This window comes from Acyrthosiphon pisum, chromosome A3, assembly GCF_005508785.2.
Source record: "Acyrthosiphon pisum isolate AL4f chromosome A3, pea_aphid_22Mar2018_4r6ur, whole genome shotgun sequence".
Classification (NCBI taxonomy): domain Eukaryota; kingdom Metazoa; phylum Arthropoda; class Insecta; order Hemiptera; family Aphididae; genus Acyrthosiphon; species Acyrthosiphon pisum.
In genome coordinates, this window is record NC_042496.1 from 10,834,051 (window position 1) to 10,856,177 (window position 22,127).

The following is a 22,127-nucleotide window of genomic DNA, read 5'->3' on the forward strand; positions in this document are numbered from 1 at the left end:
GTATTTCAATTTTTGGAGAAGCTAAAATCAAAAAATCAAAAATGTGGGAAATTCGATTTCAAGTAGACTTGATGACGAATTCAAATCTGTTCTCAGAATTCTTATCGCTTCATTAGATCAATTGGTATCTTTGGCAAAAAACACGTCTAAAATACTATGTCATGCGTGTGTTAGATGAAAACAGAAAATCACGGTATCGAATCCCCTTAATACAAGATTCCCCATAAGTTTGTCTAGCTTATTTGAAAAAAAAAATGTCTACCGGTAAGTCAAATTAAATTTTTTGAGCGTTTTAAGTTCAAATTTTTACAACACTGGATATTCTTTTAATTTCTCATGTAGTGATTTTATCATTTTGTTGTAATTCATTGACAAATAACTGGAGATATTTGAAATTTACACCATAATATGTTTATTTTATCAATTTCTATACTTGATAAAATGTTCAAAATATTTTCTCATCTTGAACTGTTTACAGACATTTTTCCATAAGTTTCAATACAATTTTGTTTGTCGGTTCAAAATGCGTGTACAAGGCTCCTGATGTATTGTTACAATAGCAGTTAAAAAATATTTAAAATAATCAGGTAGGTATAGGCACAATTTTTTTAATAAGCTTTTAAAATTTAAATCTTGACAAAATGTAACAAATTTAAAATTGTAAAATGATTTTGTAGGTAAAAATGTATAATGTGTTCAACTTTTATGGCTAAGGATTAAAAATCCAGGTAACCAAAAAATCTAAAAAATTAAAAAAAAATTTTTTTTAGTTATTTTATGTTCAAATTTGGACAAAATTAGATATTTGAACAGAGAAGAACGATTTCAGTTTTGTATATTATAATGTATAATAATTAATGAATTACATAGTAATTTATAAACATGATTTCACAGTCAGTTAAGAATGTATCTGTACGACTAGTGTACTTAAAGGTAAACACTGAATAGGTACAAACATATTTTTTCAGTACACAAAATGTAATATTATGTGTTTATGAACATAGATATTTTATCAAAACAATTAAATTTATTAGTTATGTATTTTATCCTAGAATTTAAAAATTAAAATTTATGAATGTGTAATTAATTATTATTGTATTTTTTTTATACTAAATTATTGATGACGTCCTAAAATAAAATTCTAAATTAGCATACATATTTAAATTATATATTATGGGTTAGAGTGATAGACGGGTAATGAGTAGGTCATTATTTAAATACTTTGCTTAGCGTTTGAAATATGTTCGCAACACCAATGGTCACTCGTTGATGCACCTAATGCAATTTTTATTGCATAGGTACTTGGGTACCTAATAATATTTAAAAGGGTTTTCGTTATTAATCAATATACCTTTTTAAACCTTAACATGGATATTCCCAGACAGCATTTTGTAATGATAATATTATAAAAGTATTATACTAATATTATTCATTATAATAATGTTATAATAATATTATTAAACGAAAAATTGTTGTCTGGGTTTTGGTTCAAATACAAAAAATAAGTATTTTCTTTTTTTGTGATATTATACAGAACTACTATATACCTTATTATTTTATCAACATAATATTTTTAGTGATATTTCAATTTACTATAATATACCTACTTATTACTTGTACTAATATCGATAACTAATACCTAAAAATAATTGTTGAAAACAAAAATGTACGTACCGAAACCACATAGTGATGTATAGTTAGTTGGTAGCATTTCAATATAACTAAATATTAAAATACGGTAACTATCATATTATATAATAATTCTCAAATTATTGCAAGATATATCGTACCAACATATAATACAATTAAATACTGTTTTATTTTTCTGATGTTGTTAGTCATTACACTGTCTAATACTTATATATTATATATAATATAATATAATAAATAATAATTGATATTCACTGTTTGCACGTCTTCATTATTTAACTGTAGCCTACAAAATACAAATGCTGAATATGGACCTGCAACCGCCATGCCCGGGCACTCAGACACGCAGTACATATTATATCGTTCAGCATAACATCCATTTTCCTTATAGCGCAAGCCACAAATAATAAATATTGAGAGTCGAGACTAAACACTATATAGAACCACAATCCACGTGTTTCAGTGTTTGATGCTGAACATTTTTCGTGTACACGGCAAAGACAAACATGTGGTCCGAAACCCGCCTTTAATCGTGATAAGTTGTGATAGTAAAATTAATAGCGATAACGATAACGATAACGGCAAAAGTATAAGCAGTCAACCACGGTTTCGGTTACTATAACTAAACAGACCAAACGCTGGACTGTGGATTTTTCACAGCTTTTCATCAAATGCGTGGTTAATGGTTATGAAAATTGAAAATAGTTATTAAATAAAAGAATGTCGAAATTAATTATTTTTATTATTATTTATTATTGTTTATAATGTTTTATACTTTTATGTAACTTTTTATTTATTTAAAAACTCAAAATAAGACTTGTCATTTAAAAAAATGAATTCTTCAGGTCAACATAAATCGCAAGTTGTAGTTAGTATTTTGTGATACAATAATACAAAAACTACACGAATATCATGAATTAATGCACATTTAAATGTATTTATTTTAGTGCTAATAAATCTCAGAAAGTTGGATTTTTTCCTATTTTAAATTTCTTAGTATAGCCGTATAGGTACCTACCTATTATTAACAAAATCATCAATATAATAATTTTGAGATCAATGCTAATTATTTGTAGACAAAAACTAAACAATCTTTGTTAAGAATCATATATTTTATAAAATAATTCATTATTGTCACCAAATTTATTTATTTAACAATAGCCACTTCATTTCCCACCAAAAACAGACATTTTTTTCATATTAACACAAATTACAACAAGTTTTAAATTTATGAATTCATAAGATTGTATTTTTAATTAATTACATGATTGTGATTAATTGATAATATTAGCTTCATTGCTATTTGGTAAAAATTACAATAAATACAAATAATACAAATAAGTATTGTTAATAATCGTTAAGAGAATGTCAGCGCACAATTTGTTTTTCTCTCGAGCTCACACGCAACATCGACAAAACGCATTTACGCTGAATCATTTTTTCTATGTTTTTAACTAATATCTTAGTGTAAAATAACCCATTACAAAAAAGATAGAGAATAATATTTTTGAGAGAATGACAGATCGATTTGTCTAAATATTGTCTCAAAACGATTTAAACATAATTTAAATTTACAACATTTTTTTGTTTATTTTAAATGTACAAAAGTCAATACAAGGTCAAATAACAATCAAATATAAAATCGATATATTGTCATCTCCCCACAAAAATATTATTCTTTATATTTTTTGTAATGGATGATAATACTCAAAGATTACATAAAACATAGAAAAAATGATTCAGCGTTAATGAGTTTTTTTTATGTTGTGCTTGGGCGTGGGCCAGAGACAGAAAACAAATAGTGCGCTGATATCCTCTTAAGAGATTATTAAATGTGAAAATAAATATGTAGTACATTTTGGTTTTTATATTTATTATCAATAACCAATAGGCAATTGAAGTAGGTATTATAAAATATGTAAACAGTTTAGTCATATTATAGAAAGTTAAAAATACTTAATACCTATATATGGCTATATTATTAGTAACTATGTTCAAAAATCAAAGGATGCACTTCCAGACTTCCTTAATAAAAATAAATAAAAATAAATGTACTCACGACAGTTTCTATATTTCATAATTATATTTTAATCAAATTTCTATGAATTATAATATATTATACATATTAGATAAGTCTGTAAAATTTAGAAATAATAAAAATAATAATACTATAAACAAACTGTAGTTGTTCTAACGACGAATGTTCCATTAAACTACCATTAGTTCAGCCACAGGGAAGAATATACTGCTTGTGGTTGTCCTTGTTTGAGTTTCAATTGCGTATTTATATTGAATCGATCATTAGTGACAACTAGTCTATTGTTTGAAAAAAACTATTATTGGTGGAAAATTTGAATAAAAGGACGAGTAGAGCCAAATGAAAATTAGTTGAGTTGTGTTGAGTTAACAGACAAGTTCAAAATTCAATAGAATTCTTAACAAAAATCAAGAAAAATGGCTGCTACATTTACCATGGTAAGTTAAATTTTCTTGGACATACTCAAATTTATATTTTATTAGGTATTTCAATCGTATTTCATATTATTACATATCTGTATGAATTGAATTTCTTAATTTTTTCAATATCAAGTATTTAAAAATATAATATATTCCACGTGTTCTTGTGGTAGTACCTATATATAAGTATATCATCTTTGTTTTCAATAAATATGAATAATGGTATTTTACAATTCAAAATAATTATTAGTACCTAGTTGAAGAACTAAGTAATAAAGCCTAACCTATAAAAAAATAAAGTAATAAAAAAAACTTAATTATTATTAAAAACAGAACATATTTATTTTTGTTTATGAATAAATCTTGAGATTCATGTGTTTTTAACAGTTAACAATTTAAAATAACTACTAAATTACTTTATTTTACTTTGTTGTGTTCTTGATAGTTAATATCTTAGAATTTTTAGTTTTTATGCAATATGTTGCAAAAGAATGTACCTATCATTTTAATATGACATATATCTGCTATTGGGGGGAAAAAAACAAAACCTTAAAACAATAATAAAATAAAATAAATTTCTTTAAAATTTAATTTTCGATTCATAGGTAGCATTCAAACAATAAATAGTTTTATAAAACAAGTCATTTTGATTTGAATAACACAATACTTTTAATAGGACGTCATACATTCATACCGATGTGTTGTCTCCGTCTTAGTAAATCAGTTAGGTAGGTGTCAACTATCAACAGTGTTTGGCAAGTTCCTTATAAAAAGGAATTCGTTCCGTTCCTCGTTTTTTTTTTAAAAAAAGGAATTCGTTCTGTTCCTTGTTCATTAAAAAATAAAAGAATTCGTTTCTTTGTCGTTCCTTTGGAAAATTAACGAGTTCATTTTTTAGTTCCAAATAAAATAAAAATTCTTATTTAATCATTAATGTTTTTTTTTCGTATTATGCATACTCTGTAATTTTTATTTATAATTTATAACTACAAGTAGGTACATATTTTATATGTTTATGCAATATATTATCATATATTTTGAGATTTTCTTTAAAATTAAAGTTTTGGCTAACATATGTCGATTGTCTAAACGTCTAATTTTCAATTCAACTGTACAATATTTTGGTCAATAAAATTAAAAAGTTGAGAAATAATAGCTTAAAGATGATGTTAGCGCACTATATATTTACCCACACGCAACATAGATAAAACGCATTTACGCAAAATAATTTTTTTTCATATTTTAAAGTTATCTTATAGTAAAATCAACAATTTTAATAACGATAAAGAACAATATTTTTGAGGGTATGACTATGAAAATCGATTGGTCTAAATATTGTCTCAAAACAATTTAAACATAATTTAAATTTACAAAATGCTTTATTTATATTGAAAGTCGAATGCTAAGTCAAATAATAATAAAATAAAAGTCAGATGTGTCATAGGTACCTTCAAAAATATTACTCTCTATAATTTTTGTAATTAATGGTAATATTACTTTAAGATTAGGTACCTACTCAGTACGACAGTAGGTACTTAAAGATTATAAGCAAAGATTTTAGGTGAAAGCGTTTTAGTGTTTTACTATTATGACTGTGGGTCTAAGCTAAGTGTCTAACTGTCTAAGAAAGAAAACAAATATTTATATAATCCTCTTCATAAAGTGGTCAACAATATTATGTTCGATGAGTAATAATTCTAATAAGTCAGTTACCTATAAATAAATAGTAATAATTGTTAGGTACATGGTTCCGCTTATATATTTTTTTTAAAAATAGAATTATTTAAATGAACAATAAGTTAATAACCACTGTCTAAAAGGGTATTAAATAATACATGGATTTTATTCCAGATCCTGATGTGCTTGGCAGTGTTGAATGTCGCTTTCGCAATGCCCGCTGCACAACCAGCCGGAGTGGCGACAAATGAGGACATGAAAACTGCAGAAACATCGTATGGCCATTTGCCGTTTTCATTAGGTTTCGGTGGTTATCAACGGTACTCGCCTTACGGATACGCCGGATACGGATACAGAAGTGGTTTAGGTAATGAATTACTTTAAATAGTCAAAATAATAAAAACTCAAGAAGAACGCATGCACACCTAATACATATTATAGGTAAATGGATATTATATTTTTAATAATAAATACTGTTTGATTTGCAGGTATTTCAATCGGTTACCCAACTCCGTATTCCCATTCAATTGGTTATTCGGACAACTACCCGCAATATCTGTCTCAATTCAAATAAGATACAGCGATGACTTACAATTAATATTACCTACACGATATCTAAACATAATCTCAAATTTAAAATTTATTTCTTATAATATATGTAATGGTTAAAAATAAATACAAATATCCGGTTTAAATTGTTTTGTCTTATGTATTTGGTGTTGAACAAATATACATTTTGTATTACAAGTATTGATAAAAATACAATACAGGTTTAGTTAGGTACAGACTTTAAGTTTGTGTTATTACATTTAATAGATATAGTCATATAGTTTGGATTTAATTCGATTTTAAATAGTCATAAATCATAATTATTCTTTATTCTTTCGCATGGACTAATTTAAAAACAATTCGTTGTTTTTACCAATTTACATTTAACAGTAGGTTGATTGTAAATCACTGATGACTGACAGTCACGATTAAAGATATAATATTACATCTTTAATCGTGCTGACAGTACTAGTACAGTACTATTGTTAACTTGAAAGTTGGAACCGTTAAAACTTAAAACAAATAAAAAAAACCGGCCAAGTGCGGGTCGGACTCGCGCACGAAGGGTTCCGTACCATCATCAGCTATAAACATGTTGGCAACACTGCTTATATTATATATTCTAGGATTTTTAGTATTTTGTTGTTATAGCGGCAACAGAAATACATAATCTGTGTAAATTTCAACTTTCTAACTTTCATCGTTCATGAAATACAGCCTGGACGGACGGACAGACAGCGGAGCCTTAGTAATAGGGTCCTGTTTTACCGTACGGGAACCCTAACAATTATATTTAGTACGACATTAATTTATCTTTAGTCAGAATAAGGTACAATCAAGGCCGGATTAAGAACTTATTGGGCCCCGGGGCTGAAATTTCATATAGGCTTTTTTGACAAAACACGCTTTACAAAGCCGCTCGTTACGCTCGCAGGAAGATACATATTTCATTAATTTAAATTCAAATTTTCATAATAACTTTTAAATTTATAAACAGTAGGTATACAGATATACTTATTAACAACAAATATCTAACAAAAGTTAATATATTTATATATGTATAGGTAAAACAAGAACCATTTTATCAAATACATTTTTTTTCTTGCTTTAATTGAAGCTAACTCTCTAGTACTTCATTTAAGTCTAATGATATTAACAAATCATTTGTATGTCTAAATTTTCTTGGGTTTTACTGGTTCTATACCTACTTATTTTTTACTCTAGTTAATTTAGAAATAGCTCTCTCTGTACATAAATTACATTATTTACTATTGATGATATTTTTGATATCAATGAAAATATTAAATAATAGTAAAATACGTCTTTTCTACCTTAGTGATTTTGTAGGTATTAACTATAGGTATATTTTAGTTGTTCTTGTGGATAAAAACAATTTTATTTTAAATATAGAAAGACTATTCTTTAAAATCACTGAAAAATTTGTATCAGCTTAAAACTGTTTGGGCCCTTTTCATTTTGGTACTTGAGAGGACCCCGGCTAGACCCCCCCCCCCCTTAATTGGTCCTTGGGTACAATATTATTAAATTATTACTAAGTACATCACATATTCTATAAACAATTTAACAATCTATGCTATAACCACGGTCTTAAATTATTAGGCTACAAGCCTACAATCATTGAAACATGCCACAGATATATTATTATAAGCCATGGTTATTGTGGGGTCGCTTTGGTATTCGTCTTTGAATTACAACAAAATAAGAAAATCGCTCCATAGGAAATCGATCGTATTCATCATACATACATATTATAAAATAATAAAAATAACAACAAACTTTTATGATAAAGAAATTTCCTTGTTGCATAGGTATATAGCAGGGGTGGCCAGCAGGGAAGAGCCAAGATGTAAAAAAAAAAAAAAGGTCATATTATTATATATTATTATATTATTACATCTTGGTTCTACGTTAATTTACGTCTAATGTTACGTTAAGATGCTAGCCGCCAAACTCTATGACGCGAGCCGCGATTTGGCCACCCCTATTGTATATATAGTATATTATATAATTACGATGCCCCAAATCCCAATAACCCCTTTGTATCCGCAAATGATTTTAAATATCTAGGTACTATATACTATAGGTAGTAGACATCTGCCTGATTTAATCGGTACCTACCTAACTCAATACATTAGTATGGTATAATATTATAATAATTATATATTTATCTCACTAGGTACCTACTACCTAGTTTATATTATAGGTAGAAATTATGACAACTGCGGGTTATAAAAGCCTAATCAACGATTCAAAAATTTATTTTTATAGATTTGTGAGAAAATTCTTTACGCCTGTACTTATAGTATTAATTGTATTATATAATTAAATTAAATTAAATTATACAACTATAAACTAATAATTAATAAGTATACATCTGTCAAATACTATGTTCGCGTTAAAAAATACCATGTTAAAGTATAGGTACCTTAATCATGTTATCTAAAATATGGGCACGTGGTTGCATAGTTAACTTTCCACCCTATATGTTCTGACATTTTGGAGCCACTACTACAAACACAGAAAGATAAAAGTTGTCTCGTGCAAAACAGTTTTTGCTATGTTGTACATTTGTAAGACGGAGACAACACATGCTGATGTGACATCCTCTTAACTATAGGGCAAATAGGTAAAATTGAATTTACAATACGCTTTCTTCGTATGATTATGGAACAATGGTACGATAGGGCACAAATTGAGTTTAGCCGTTCACCATATTTATGAAGTAGAGACGTAGAGTAACAGTTAAATATGATCACATTGAGATCTAGACGTAATTTTATTGAAGCTTTTTTAATATATTATGTATAAACTCATTTAACTTTTAAATTACCATAAAAGTCCAGATTTATTACAAATTATCTCACAACAAAAAAACACTCGTTTTTCGTAGTTTCTACTACAGTCTACACTAAAACAGAAGGAAACATTTTTGTTCTAAGCAGCCCTATCCTTATGTATCGTACTATCGTATGTAAAATTTCTGAAATGCTTTGGAAGAGTTAAATTTTTTTGTTGATAAGAAGATAAAATTAAAATATTGTATACTAAATGTTTTTTATTTAGTCTAAATTAATTACCTACTTTTCACATTATGTATCTATATCCATAGGTATTATACATGTTTAATATCATATTATTATATTAACTGTAGTGTTGCCCCATGTGGGGACATACATTATATAAATAATATATAATTATTTTATGCTTTATGTTCATTATATTGAAACTTAAAAGTTCATTCAAAAATAAATCTAAGGCGAATAAAATATTTTGCGAATCCAAAATGCATTGTAACAGTTTTTTTTAATAAAATTTACATTTCTCTCGGCCATGCCACAGATAATCTTGGTTTGAGCGTTTAAAAAATAATTTAATTCTATCATTGTATCTACCTACCTATATGTGATGTATTATATAATACATTAATATGTGTTTTCTGGTCAAATTTTGACTAATGCACGATATTTTTTTATATTTTTATGTACATTACATAATATTATATTAAGAAATATCAATATTATATTATACCATTGATTATAAATATATCATAAAAACCACATCCATGATTGGTCAATATTTTCCATCACGTTAATACGGGCTAGTGAGCGATCTATAGTATTTATAATCAATGATTATACTAATAACTATACTCTGTTCTGTTGAAGTCAAGAAACATATTCAGCGGCAACCAGTTTTTGTTGGTAGCAGTCGGACAAGAGTCGCAAGTCGCAACACTCGTTTGTTACCCCCACTAAGCCAACTATCTATATACATTATACCTGCCGAGTAGTAAAGCCATGCCCCTGAGCATAATTCAACCACCTACCGTGTTTCTTAACTCAAATAGAGTATAATAACTAGTAAGTAATACATTTGATACACTGCTGTAGAGTTGTTTTAAAAATTATTACATAGAAGACTTTTTTTTTTTATAGTTATATAAAATCAAATGAAATGCATATTTTCTTAATAGACATCAATATAAAATTTTGAAAAATTGATACATTATGTTTTAATATATTATTAATAAACTATGTTTCCTACATACAAATAAAAATGTTAAATATATAAATTAAACATTTATCTTGGAACTGAATATGGCTGTTCTTCTTCAGATTCATGGTATTTGATGTAGCTTTTTTTGTGAGAAAAATCTTTTTTGTCCTCTTGCCATCCTCTTTTGGGTGCGTTGGCATAATTAAATCGTTTCTTGGTTAGACCATAAAGATTATCAATTTCTTCTAAATCATCCCTAAAAAATAGTAATTTAAAAATATAAAATACATATTCCATAATTTCTCTATTTTTCAGGACATTTAAAATTCAAGTTTTAAAAATTTTACAATTTTGATAATATATTTAACATTTTTTTTATACCTATTTGTTTTAATATATTCTGGGATAATAACTAATAAGTACAATGTAAGAGTTTTATTAATAATTATCAGGGCTAGGATTTATACGCAATAAAAAATTTTTAAATATGCATTTTATCCAAAATATGCAAAAACATGCAAAATAAAAATACCACCATTTATCTCATCATGAGGTGATTCGTGGACATTACTGACAAAATCAATAATCAAAAGTAGCAAAAAAAAACATGCTGTTGCATATAAATCCTAGCCCTGAGTATTTATTCTATTATTTAGGTAATAATAATAATAATTTATTTCGACATCTATAAAAAAAACCGGCAAAGTGGGAGTCTGACTCGCGTACGAAGGGTTCAGTACCATCATCAGCTATAAACATGTTGGCAACACTGCTCATACTAAAAATTCTATGAATTTTAGTATTTGTTGTTATAGCGGCAACAGAAATACATAATCTATGAAAATTTCAACTTTTTAACTTTCATGGTTAATGAGATACAGCCTGGTGACAGACGGACAACAGAGCCTTAGTAATAGTAACCCCGTTTTACCGTACGGAACCCTAAAAAACACCCATTATAAATCATCTTATTTTTACTACTAGCAATGAGCATAGTGAGTTGAAAAATGTAATAAGTACCTATTAATATTATTACAACTATTTAACTTGTTCAACTTAAAATTTTGAATTAATTTCAGCGCTGTAAGCTTATGTTAATTTACCTTAATAGTTACTTATAAAGTTATAAAATAATACAACAGTGTAAACATAGGTAATTACAAATAAAAGTGTACCATAGTTACACTTGGTTATGTCAGATATCATATAAAACCATTATAATTGAAACAGAATTAAGAAGCATCTAACAAGAGATATTCTAATTACAGAAAAATGTACACAAATATAGGAATTCATTCATACAAGAAGTACACAACCATTGTTTTGACAAACCTGTAACAAACTGTTCCACTTCGAAGCGCTGCTACTTTTTTATTAGTTATAGGATCTGTAACATCACCTAAAGGATACACCACTTTGAGTACTTGATGAGTAATGTGAGTTGTTAGTTTTTCTGATAATTCTTGGATGAGCACGACATCACCCGTCTTACACTGTTGTTCTGGATCATGAGCATAATAAACTTCATCTTTATGAAAATACTATAAAAAAAATCAATACAAATATTATTTATTTAAAGTAGATAAAAAGTTACTATACGAGACTCACCATTAATAGGTTCTGGTCTAATTCTAATTTCTTAACAATAATTTTTGATGCATTCTGTTTGACTGACGGAGCACACCGACCCAAAAGCAGTAAAGATTTAGTAGCTCCAGCTAAACTCATGTCTGCGATTATTATTATAAATTCAACGGAAATTTTAAAAGAAAACTCAAATCTCAAAACGAGACGGGAGTTATGACTTATGACTACAAAATATGCATGAAAATATAAAATCTCTCAACTCAAAAATATCACTGTAGAATTGTAGATAATAAATTATTATTATCAATAATAAGAACCACGGCTATAGCTGATAGTACCGATTATTGATAACATAACTAAGATAGTAAGAGTGTGAAATTTAAAAATAGTGAAAAATGAAAATTACTTATTTTTCATAGAAAATTAGTGACTATCAAAAAAAAAAAAAAAACAGTTTGTGCCTGTGGAGTGTACTTAAGATATAGCATGACTTATGTATATTAGTTGTGTTGAGTTATGACTAGTATAATAGTAGTATAATTATTGTATTGTATAACGTCATAATTACTAGTAGGGGACACAAGGTTTGTAGAATAGGACATAACAAACATTGAAACGTTTATTATCTAATATATTACTAACAATAATTACACTTATGAATACAAACTAACATATTTAGATAAATAAACCATAAGGAAATCCAAGATTTGAAGCACAAGCATCTGTCTGTGTTTGTGCGCTCAAATGAAAAATATATTCTAATAGTTATTAATAAAGTTATACATTTTAGTTTTATAAGTAAATCGGTATCACTGATTTTGTATTGAACAATTATTGCATAAAATATATTAATTTATAAAAGATAAAACTATGGAAAGTATAGAATATTCTTAATATTATATTAATAACACAAAATTATATTATATTATAATAAAATACTTTACTTTTTGTTAATAAAGATTGTTTATTCACGGTGCTACAGCAGTTCTAAAAAACCAAGTACCTATGTATACAACAAAAACTATGTTCTCAGTATGTATAAGAACTCACTGCTTTTTGAAGAATTTCAAAATTTTTAAAAGTAAAGTTCAGATTATTACCGAAAATAAAACTTACTCTACGGTACAATATGTACAAGGACAATCACCAGAGAAGAAAATAAGAGAATATTTCTATTATATAGATCACCAAGGAATGGTTGGTAGATAAATTTGTGTTAATAGGTTAACTGAAAAATGTAAAAAAATGTTTAATACAAAATATTTGTTTTTATACAAAACTGTTAAAGCTTTAAAAACAATATATCATTTATTTTCAAAAAAATTCCCACCTTATAGTGAAACTTTCTTGATACAAGTTTCAACATTCCTTGTGATATTTTAGAATCTAAAACTAATATATTAAATGAAACAAATCAATTAACTCTTGTATTATAGTACAACATTTTTTTCTAAACACTTGCTATTTGTATGATTGTTCACATAATATAACCTTTGGAAGAAATGCATTGATTATATCTATTAAAAAATCAGCCACCTTAAAATGTTTCATTAGTTATTAAACATTTAAAACTTACATTTTTTTGAATGCTTAATTTAAATTTAATATAGTAATCAAATATCAAAATATATGTAATTTTTAGCTTTTTTTGGATGATAGCAAAATGAAAAATTTCACATCAGCTTATAAAGGTAAATATTTTGTTGTTTGTTTAAAAATGTTTTATATAAAAAATTAAAACTTAAATTGCTTCTTTTTTTCAATATATAATTTCAAGATATTTTGTTTTAAAACATTTCAATACTTTTTTTTTTTTTCAGAAATAGATTTTTTGGTTTTTTTTTTCAAACGGTTAAAATTAAACACAACTGATCGATATAAAGAACACTTTCCATGGATATCATTATGCGGTAGAGAACGGAATTTTGTTAGATGTGATGACCATCCAATTGTGTTCAATCAGGTAATCAAAGGTAATGATGGCAATCTGTTATTCTGTCATAACCATGCTGGTCCAAAGTTGACAGTTTTATTTCAACCCGATAAGCTTTGGATGGATGTTGAAAATGGTAGAGTGTACCATCCAGCCACTGAGCAACATGGCTCAATAGGACTTGTATCATCTAGAACAGCTATCGAATTTAGTAAAATGTTCATATATAATGATACAAACAATTATGTGCCTACACATTTTTTGTGGAATGATAAAAAGTATGTTCTAGACCCTGATTGGTTCAAGCACTTGATCCGCAAATGAGCAAAATTTCGAGTTTTTATGTGAATAGTGCTAATTTAAAATAAAATATTTGTCAAAAACCAAAATGTTATAATTATATTGAAGTTGATCCAAGAATTTTGTTATTTATTTATTTGATTACAATAATTTTTTCTGCACTTACTATTAGTTTAAGAGATACTATATATAAGTGTACAGGATGGATTACAGTAAAAAGGATATTATGTTCATATTACCCTAATAAAATTGTATTACATTTTTTATTATATTAGGCTTAGTATTTTACAAATAACAGAAAAACATTGATTATTTTAGTATGAGATTTTTCAAGTGTAATTTTCAATACTTTTATTGAGTTTGAATCTGCATCTGCTTATATAAGATTATGGAATAATCAAATATTTTCAGAATATTTTCAATTTTGTATTACAAATTTGTGTTATTACATATTAAATATAATATTGTTACAGCAACTTTTATGATAAGGAAAACAAATAATTATCGAAAATATCTACAATTCTGCTGAAAGTTGAAGTTTGATTTCGTTTAAAATATTTTTTACTTTTTCAAATTCTTCTCTTATGTCTGCACTTTCCATTAAATCTTTTTCTTTCTGCAAAATATGAAAAATTTAAAACAAAATAAAAATATACGTACAAAAATTATTTAACACACTTCAATTTGTGAAACCACTGACACTAGCATTATCTTTGCAGATGATAGAAACCGTTTTTTTTGTTCATGATTTTCTGTTATGTTACTACAGCTAAGGTATGCTGCAATATCAAAAACATAAATACAATATTGAATATAATTTATTTAAAATGAATAAATATTCAGTAACATGCCTTCAGCTAGCTCTAATGATAATCTTGAGACAAACAAACAAGAATTTTTTTCTTGTGTCCACTTGTTGCCCTGTGTGGTGAAACGATGGGCGCATTGTAAATGGTGTAAAACTTTATCGGCTGTTTCCTTATTTGGTATTGGTACAGCTTCTTCAAGATGTGCATACAATTTCCAAATTTCACCATCATTTTGTACCTAAATATCATTGTAATTAATAAAAATACAGTGTAATAAGAAATTTAAATATAATCTAACTCACTTGTGATGTAAGTCTTCCAAAAAGTTGTAGTAAACATTTCCTATGTTCTGATGCTGGCCTATCGTTTTCATCTTTAACATTATTCTGTACGGCCTGTACTAGAATTCTTAAAACCTCCAAATCTACGTGCTTACTTTTTAAATCTATTAATCTATGATAGCATTTGATTGCCTATGGTAATAAGAATTATTCTTGTTACAGTATGTGTATTATAATTATTATTTTAGTTAAAGAAATTAAAATTGATACCTCTTCAAAACAACCGCAATCAACACTGACTACCATTAAATTATCCCAAACCATCCAACTTTCATAATTACATTTCACAGCTTCTTTTAGTGCATAATAGGCTCTTGATTTTTGCCCATTCTTAATGTAACATTTTGCTAAATTGTTCCAAGCTTCAAAACACTAATTTCAAATTAAAAATTTATAACTCAACTACCCAAAAGTTTTTGATTAAAATGTATACAATTTAATACTTAAATATTTTGTGTATTACTACAACCAAAAACCTTAGCAAAAAAGCTGGAATTGCTGGTTTCCCCAAATGTAGTAAAATATAATATAACCACTTACAAGCATAGAAAAATATTTAGCTTTAACTATTCTGCTAGTGCAAATGTGGTAAAATATGTGTTATATTATATTATGTCATATTATGTTATATACAGTGTAACAGAAAGAACTGATAAATAAAAAAAAAATAGTTAAATATACCTATGAGAAAAATTATAATAATTATAGGGACAATAAATAATTTAAGAAATTCTTCAAGAAATTCCCAAAAAAAAGTTTTGAAAAAGTTATTATTTTAAATTAATTTAATCCTAAAATACATTGATATTTTAAAAAATGAAACTACTTGACTTAACTAAATATTTTTAATATTAGAATGTACCTAAAAATTAGTTTTACAAATTAGCTATTTTGAATTTTTCCAGAAACATTCTGATAAAATTTAAGGACATTAAAAAAATAAACTATCATATATTTTAGTATTTACTTTGTTTGAAAGTTCAGAACTAACTATTTCATTACTCACGTCATTCTCAATGTCGCAGTACCTTCTATAAGCTTCTGCAGCTTCTGACCATCTTTCTTCAACCATACATGCAAAACCAAGTCTAAACCACAAGTTTTCTTGTAAAGAATTTATCTTGAGAGAATTTTTGAAGTGATCTATACTCTCTTTATACTATATGTAAATATAAAAAATAAAATTCTGTTTTAGATTTGAATAATTTTTTTCACAATTAAACATTTTAAATAAAAATACATCTTACTTCTTTTCTTGTGTAATAGTAAAAAGCCCAGTGTTTTTGTGCTCGACTACTTCGATAATCTGAAATTTTCCATGCTTCCTCGTAAAGAGATATATCATCAGTAGCATCTCCAAGTAAACATAATATTAAAATATGTTTAGCTACAGTGAGGTTTGATGATTTTAACTCGTTTTTAAGAATTTCTGCAGCCTGTTATAAATTATATTGATCAATATCAAAATTCTAAATTAATATAATTAGTTTTACTTTATGTCTATGGCCTTGAGTATTATAACAAGCAACACATTCCTCCCACATGTCAAGAGCTAAAAACCAATCTAATGCACTTTGGATTGCACCCATTGAGAGCATTATATTCCCCAAGTATGCTTTAAGTTGCCAAGAAGGTGAAACAAAAGAACAATGAAATAGATATAATCTATCAACATTAAGTGGACTTGACACTTCCAAACTGCTAACTAAACACTAAAAAAAAAACTAAATAAAATTTACAATGTTAACTACAATTGTTTTAAGTACATTTACCTCTATTTGCTTCATTGCTCGTTCTACTGATTTCCTACTATCCCTTTCTAGCAAAGATCGTTGGAGCAAAGTTGAAACGTGAATACTCCACACAGATTGTTGTGATACCAAACACTATAGTATTAAACAAATATTTTACTGTTGTTTTAAGAAATAAATCATAAAAAACTTACTCTTATATATGGCTGCAATTCTTCGAATTGTAGATCATCTTTGGGCTTACACTTTTGTTCCATTAAACTTTAAGAAATAAGTCTTTGGTTAAAATGTTTAGATAATAATAATACATAAGATTAAATAAAGTATTTACAGTGTATTTAAGATGGCTGCTTGTTGAAGACTGTTCAATTTAGGAAATTTACCAGCGCTTTCATTAGAAAACTTAATATCTGGTAAACGATTTTCATCATCAAGCACACAATCCTATATAAAATAAAAATATTTAAACACAATTTAAATTAACTTTGTAATTATATTCTTATACTAGATGGCAGATACTTACTTTAGGTAAATCACAACATTCATGTGGGGTCAATAGATTGGTATTATTTTCTTCCTTATGTGAATTCACATTTAGAGTTAACTGGGCAAGTTCTTTTACTTGAAATTTAGTTCTCTTTCCCATTGCACCTAAAACCATTTAATTCTCAAAATAGAATTAAATAATTATAATATTTCAACTTACCGACAAGTGAATGTTCTAAACCCAATAAGTTCATTGCAGTGTTCAAACAGTTAGTGGCTTTTGTAATATTTCCATAATGAGAAAGATAAATTTTACATTGCTCTATCCTAAATAAAGCTTCTTCATCAGTTTCCAAAACAGTGTTTTCCATTTGTTTAAAAGCCAGTTCAAACATGTTTTTTATATCATTTGATAATTCGTTTAATAATGATTGAAGGGTAGAAAGCATTCGTATTTGCCACCAAAATCGTGTCTAAAAAAAATCAAACAAAAAATGTGGTAAAAAAATAATATATATATTATAATAGTCAAATTACTGCTAGATTTTCTTACAAAAATATTGATCTGATCGTTACTAAAAACTGCATATGAAAATACTAAGAGCTCAGGATACAATACTTTTCTAGATACACAATCTAAATCATCCACTAAGCTTTCTATTACCGCAGTGCTTGGACCCCAACTCTTTAAATCTCTGAAAATAACATTAAATAATTCTTATATCAAAAAGTGTAATGCGACTAGTTACAATCTGGGATATGGAGTTAATTCTGAAATAAACCTCTAATAAACTTATTTTTGTAAGCCCAGAACTCATGTAATGTATCTTTTCCGGAAGAAACTATATGTTCAGAAGAAATTGTGAAATTAAAATACCAGCATATAGAAAAAATAAATCTTCAAGAAAATAATTATGTTATTAGACAGAGATTGGAAGGTAATATTTATTAAAGATTATTATATCAATATAATGTGGTGGCTTTGAATGTTATTGCCAATTTTTTCAAACTATTTTTCTTCTGATATGGCATTAGAACTTTGTGCGAGAATAGATGGTCCATAAACTTTTTTTAAGTATATATATTATAAGTAGTAGGCTATAAATATAAGACAAAATTAATTTGAAATAAATAATTTCTTTAATGAGTATTTGTTACCTTTTTTTTTTTTAAATTTTAACTTATTTAATCTAATGTATGTAATTTAATATATAACTAAAAAAATTAAGAAAAGAGTGCAATCTACTGGCAAAGTTTCTTCTAGAGCTAAGGGATTTCTATTCTCATTCTCATTCCATGCTCAGTCCAAAGAGAGAACAATTTCGATTCTGCTCATGTAGACTAATGTATATAGGTAGAACGCTCGCTTGTGGCTCATTTCCTTTTCCAGGTAACATACACGCGTAATTATTCCAACTGCCACCACCTGATTATGGCCTTTTTCAATGGATCAGTCTCGATGGGAATGAATGGTCAGGCTGAGTGATGTGGGGGGATGCACTGAACAAATAGATTTTTGTAGGTCTGTGACGTGTTATTTTGCTGGACAAAGTATAGAGATCAATTTATAACTGTATAAAGTTACTATAGAAAAATTTATTTTTTCAAAGAACGAATTTCATAGAGAACAGATAATTATATTCTCTCGTGGATATTTACAAAGAATAATTAAGTAGGAAGCTTATAGTTGATCCTTAATAAAACATACAATTTTGATACCAAAGGTCCAGTCCAATTTGCTTGTAAGAACAATTGATAACAAGCAACGCCAATTGTAAAAATTGTATTGTTTCTGAAACAAAAATATACCATTTAATTACCCACTGTATATTATACATGAAAAAAGTATATTAATTAGTTTACAATTTTGGTTGCTAAATTTTAGGCAGTAATCAATTACAATCATGTATGTTTATGATACATATCGGAATGTTAAAATTGATTATTTAACGCCAGAATACTTATAGTTTATGTTTAACTTCTTAACACAGGAAACTAGGAGCTAAAATACAATACTGAATAATTTATTATTTGGTACTGATGAAAATGTAATATGTGAAATATACTATTAACTATAAGACGTTACTAATTACAACATATTTGTGAGTAAATTACTGCTTTTCATCCATAACTACAAAAAATTGTTAATAATAATAGAGTTCATTGTAAGGAAGGGATTAAAAGTTATATTTATTAAAAATGTTAAATATAATTCACATCTAGGCTCTTATTGAACTTGGTTAATCAGTAACTACTTACAATAGTGTTAAACAGAACTACAGAGTTCAGTAGAAAATACCAGGGATTATCCTTAATGACTTTTGTAGAAAAGGTGTATAATTTAATATCTTATCTGAAAAATAAATTCTTATTCATTTTTAATGATGGTTGTATACACTTTAAATTAGGATTTACCCCATGATTCAAATACATTTTGGTGCTTCTAAAGAAAATATGATGCATTACAAACGTAAGAACAATATAACTAGAATATTTATGGAATTCATCACTTAACTTATTAATTTATATGCACCTACTTTAGTGGATTCAAATGTAAGAAATCACTTATATGTTTTACAATATTTGAACTGAAATTAGACTTGTTCAAATGTTCAAACTCGTTGTACAGATCCAAAAACAAATCATTCTCTAAAACTTCAACATAGTTGCCTTTAAGAACATTTTTCATTTCATTTGATGTTATATCTTCTGAAAATAAATTTAAGGTAATGAAAATCGATTAAAATGCCATATTTTATGAAAATAATGTAGATATGCTATAATAATATTTATAGGTAGGTACCTGAAACAATTATTTCATTATATACATTTGAATATGTATCTCCATATATCAGACACTTTTCTGCATCCGTAAACTTTTCGACAGACATAATATTATCTTTCATAATATTAAATGTTTTAATTAAAACAAATACCAATGTACCAAGTATGTAATAAAATATTTAAGACAATCTACAAAATGCTAGAACTTCAAAACAAAAACATGCCTTACAAAATATCACAATATTATTCTATAGAATAAATTAACATAACCTCAAATCGAACACTATTATCAGTAGTTATCACCAGACACCAATATTAATTATTTTGATAGTTACCTCCACAGTCCACGGTCAGCGCAAATCCGCAATTCACATTTCACAGATCATGGTTATATTATATAATATTACAACTAGCTAGAGAGTAGAGAACCTAGATAGTATATACTAATGTAATTTATAAAATATAATATATATTAAAATTAAGGCTTTCTAATTATGTAATATATTACTTATAATTAGCTACAATATTATAGACGTGGCAATGTATGTTTTCTCTCTCCGGCCCATGCACAAAACTACAAAATAGATAAAACATATTCACGTAAAATAATTTTATATTTTTATATTTTTGATTAATCATCCAACATTGTACCAATAAAACAAAAAAGGGATTTATGGGTCAATGAGAGGAGGGATATAATACATTGTTCTATGATAATACCTAACCACCCCCTGGTACAGTGGCGGTCAAACGGGTGGGGGGGGGATGAGGGAGATAAATCCCCCCCATGAATTTTTTTTTAATATTTATAACAATTTATAATTAAGTATTTTGTAATGCATTAAATTTTGTTCTATTTTTTTTCTAAAAACAAATTATCAACTATTGTAAATTTCGACAGAATGTCAGAACATGTTTATACGAGTTTATATGACATGACTATATTATTATCTAGACTCATATCTAGGAACTAGTTTATTATAATTATTATTAATATTTAGTTGTTTACCCAAAATATAATATGGGAATTATCCCCCTCGATCATCGAGAATTCTCAATAACAACTAGCTCTACACTTTCCCAGAACATTGGCCCATACGGGCGATAGTGCGATCTGTAGATATATTTTACAATATTACGTACCAACAGCCCCAGGTCATTAGTTGGTTGAAAACTTGAAATATCGATTGCTTATTATTTATCATAACTCATAATATTTAGTTATCATCGTGATTCGACTTTAGTCTTTCGTACTCGTGTTTTCTACTGTAGGTCCGTGTAGTACTATTACTTACTATTATACAGTCGGTTTATAGAAATACCTAGTTAATAGAATAAATAATTGTTTATAGGTACCTCTACTAAACAAATAATTCAAACATTTTAAATAACAATCACAAAAAATCAATTAGATAACAGTTGATAACATCTTGTTTAAAACTTTTTGCATATAAGCACTTAATCTCATTTTTTGAAAAAACGATTTTAATTATTTTAAAACGTTTTATCTCCTACATATGAACGTAATATATATAACTGAAATAGAAAACTAGAATAAGTACATTGCTGATCACAAAGATTTCTGTAAAAGTACATACGTTTTATCAGTAGATCGTATAGGTACTAGTTTTGCTTTAGGAATTTGGCAAACTTGCTACTGTATTTATAATTGAAAATATGTTGGGAATTTTTTGCAAATAAAATAAAATTGTTATTATTAACGCGCTCAAAATTTTAATGCTGCGGGCCGACGAGAACGATAAACATATTAGATATGGCTAGTAAC

At 26.9% G+C, this 22,127-nt stretch overlaps 4 protein-coding genes across 5 annotated transcripts in view; 1 reads left to right on the forward strand and 3 right to left on the reverse strand.

Moving 5' to 3' along the window:
* Window positions 1-2,167, reverse strand: part of LOC100569254 (juvenile hormone acid O-methyltransferase) — a 9,417-nt gene extending 7,250 nt beyond the window's left edge. Inside the window, exon 1 of the mRNA XM_016804125.2 lies at window positions 1,906-2,167. Within this exon, the coding sequence (XP_016659614.1) occupies window positions 1,906-2,004 (99 nt within the window). The 5' untranslated portion in view covers window positions 2,005-2,167. The remainder of the gene's footprint in view (window positions 1-1,905) is intronic.
* An 8,184-nt stretch (window positions 2,168-10,351) lies between these two features.
* Window positions 10,352-12,210, reverse strand: LOC107882144 (28S ribosomal protein S17, mitochondrial). The gene is made up of 3 exons (XM_016804120.2): window positions 11,959-12,210; window positions 11,683-11,891; window positions 10,352-10,606 (listed from the first exon to the last, which is right to left on the reverse strand). The coding sequence occupies exons 1-3, from the start codon at window positions 12,076-12,078 to the stop codon at window positions 10,435-10,437; spliced, it is 501 nt and encodes a 166-aa protein (XP_016659609.1). The 5' UTR covers window positions 12,079-12,210; the 3' UTR covers window positions 10,352-10,434.
* A 93-nt stretch (window positions 12,211-12,303) lies between these two features.
* Window positions 12,304-14,290, forward strand: LOC100159356 (UPF0598 protein C8orf82 homolog). Its single transcript, NM_001246089.2, is given in 4 exon segments — window positions 12,304-12,521; window positions 12,897-13,134; window positions 13,580-13,628; window positions 13,758-14,290. Coding segments are annotated over 3 exon segments (678 nt in total). The 5' UTR covers window positions 12,304-12,521; window positions 12,897-12,942; the 3' UTR covers window positions 14,195-14,290.
* LOC100164163 (tetratricopeptide repeat protein 27) lies at window positions 14,268-20,593 on the reverse strand. 2 transcript variants are annotated; one of them, XM_001951655.4, is made up of 17 exons: window positions 20,361-20,593; window positions 20,095-20,266; window positions 19,266-19,349; window positions 18,111-18,252; window positions 17,778-18,030; window positions 17,595-17,722; window positions 17,403-17,515; window positions 17,266-17,332; window positions 17,093-17,206; window positions 16,814-17,032; window positions 16,568-16,756; window positions 16,327-16,479; window positions 15,531-15,692; window positions 15,282-15,452; window positions 15,022-15,217; window positions 14,849-14,949; window positions 14,268-14,786 (listed from the first exon to the last, which is right to left on the reverse strand). In XM_001951655.4, the coding sequence occupies exons 1-17, from the start codon at window positions 20,461-20,463 to the stop codon at window positions 14,685-14,687; spliced, it is 2,469 nt and encodes an 822-aa protein (XP_001951690.2). In that variant the 5' UTR covers window positions 20,464-20,593; the 3' UTR covers window positions 14,268-14,684. The 2 variants fall into 2 exon arrangements, with proteins under 2 accessions (XP_001951690.2, XP_008182745.1); XM_008184523.3 differs by having other exon boundaries at window positions 20,095-20,263; window positions 20,361-20,582.
* Between the last annotated feature and the right edge of the window lie 1,534 nt (window positions 20,594-22,127).

Excerpts from the sequence above, each read along its gene's own strand:
- LOC107882144 (XM_016804120.2), bottom strand. The coding sequence starts at position 12,078 with ATGAGTTTAGCTGGAGCTACTAAATCTTTACTGCTTTTGGGTCGGTGT. Across the intron at positions 11,892-11,958 it reads TAGACCAGAACCTATTAATG|TATTTTCATAAAGATGAAGT; the intron begins GTGAGTCTCGTA and ends TTTTTTTTATAG. Across the intron at positions 10,607-11,682 it reads AGTGGAACAGTTTGTTACAG|GGATGATTTAGAAGAAATTG; the intron begins GTTTGTCAAAAC and ends ACTATTTTTTAG.
- LOC100164163 (XM_001951655.4), bottom strand. The coding sequence starts at position 20,463 with ATGAAAGATAATATTATGTCTGTCGAAAAGTTTACGGATGCAGAAAAG. Across the intron at positions 17,516-17,594 it reads AATGTTGTGATTTACCTAAA|GATTGTGTGCTTGATGATGA; the intron begins GTAAGTATCTGC and ends TATTTTATATAG. Across the intron at positions 16,480-16,567 it reads ACTATTACACAAGAAAAGAA|TATAAAGAGAGTATAGATCA; the intron begins GTAAGATGTATT and ends ATTTACATATAG.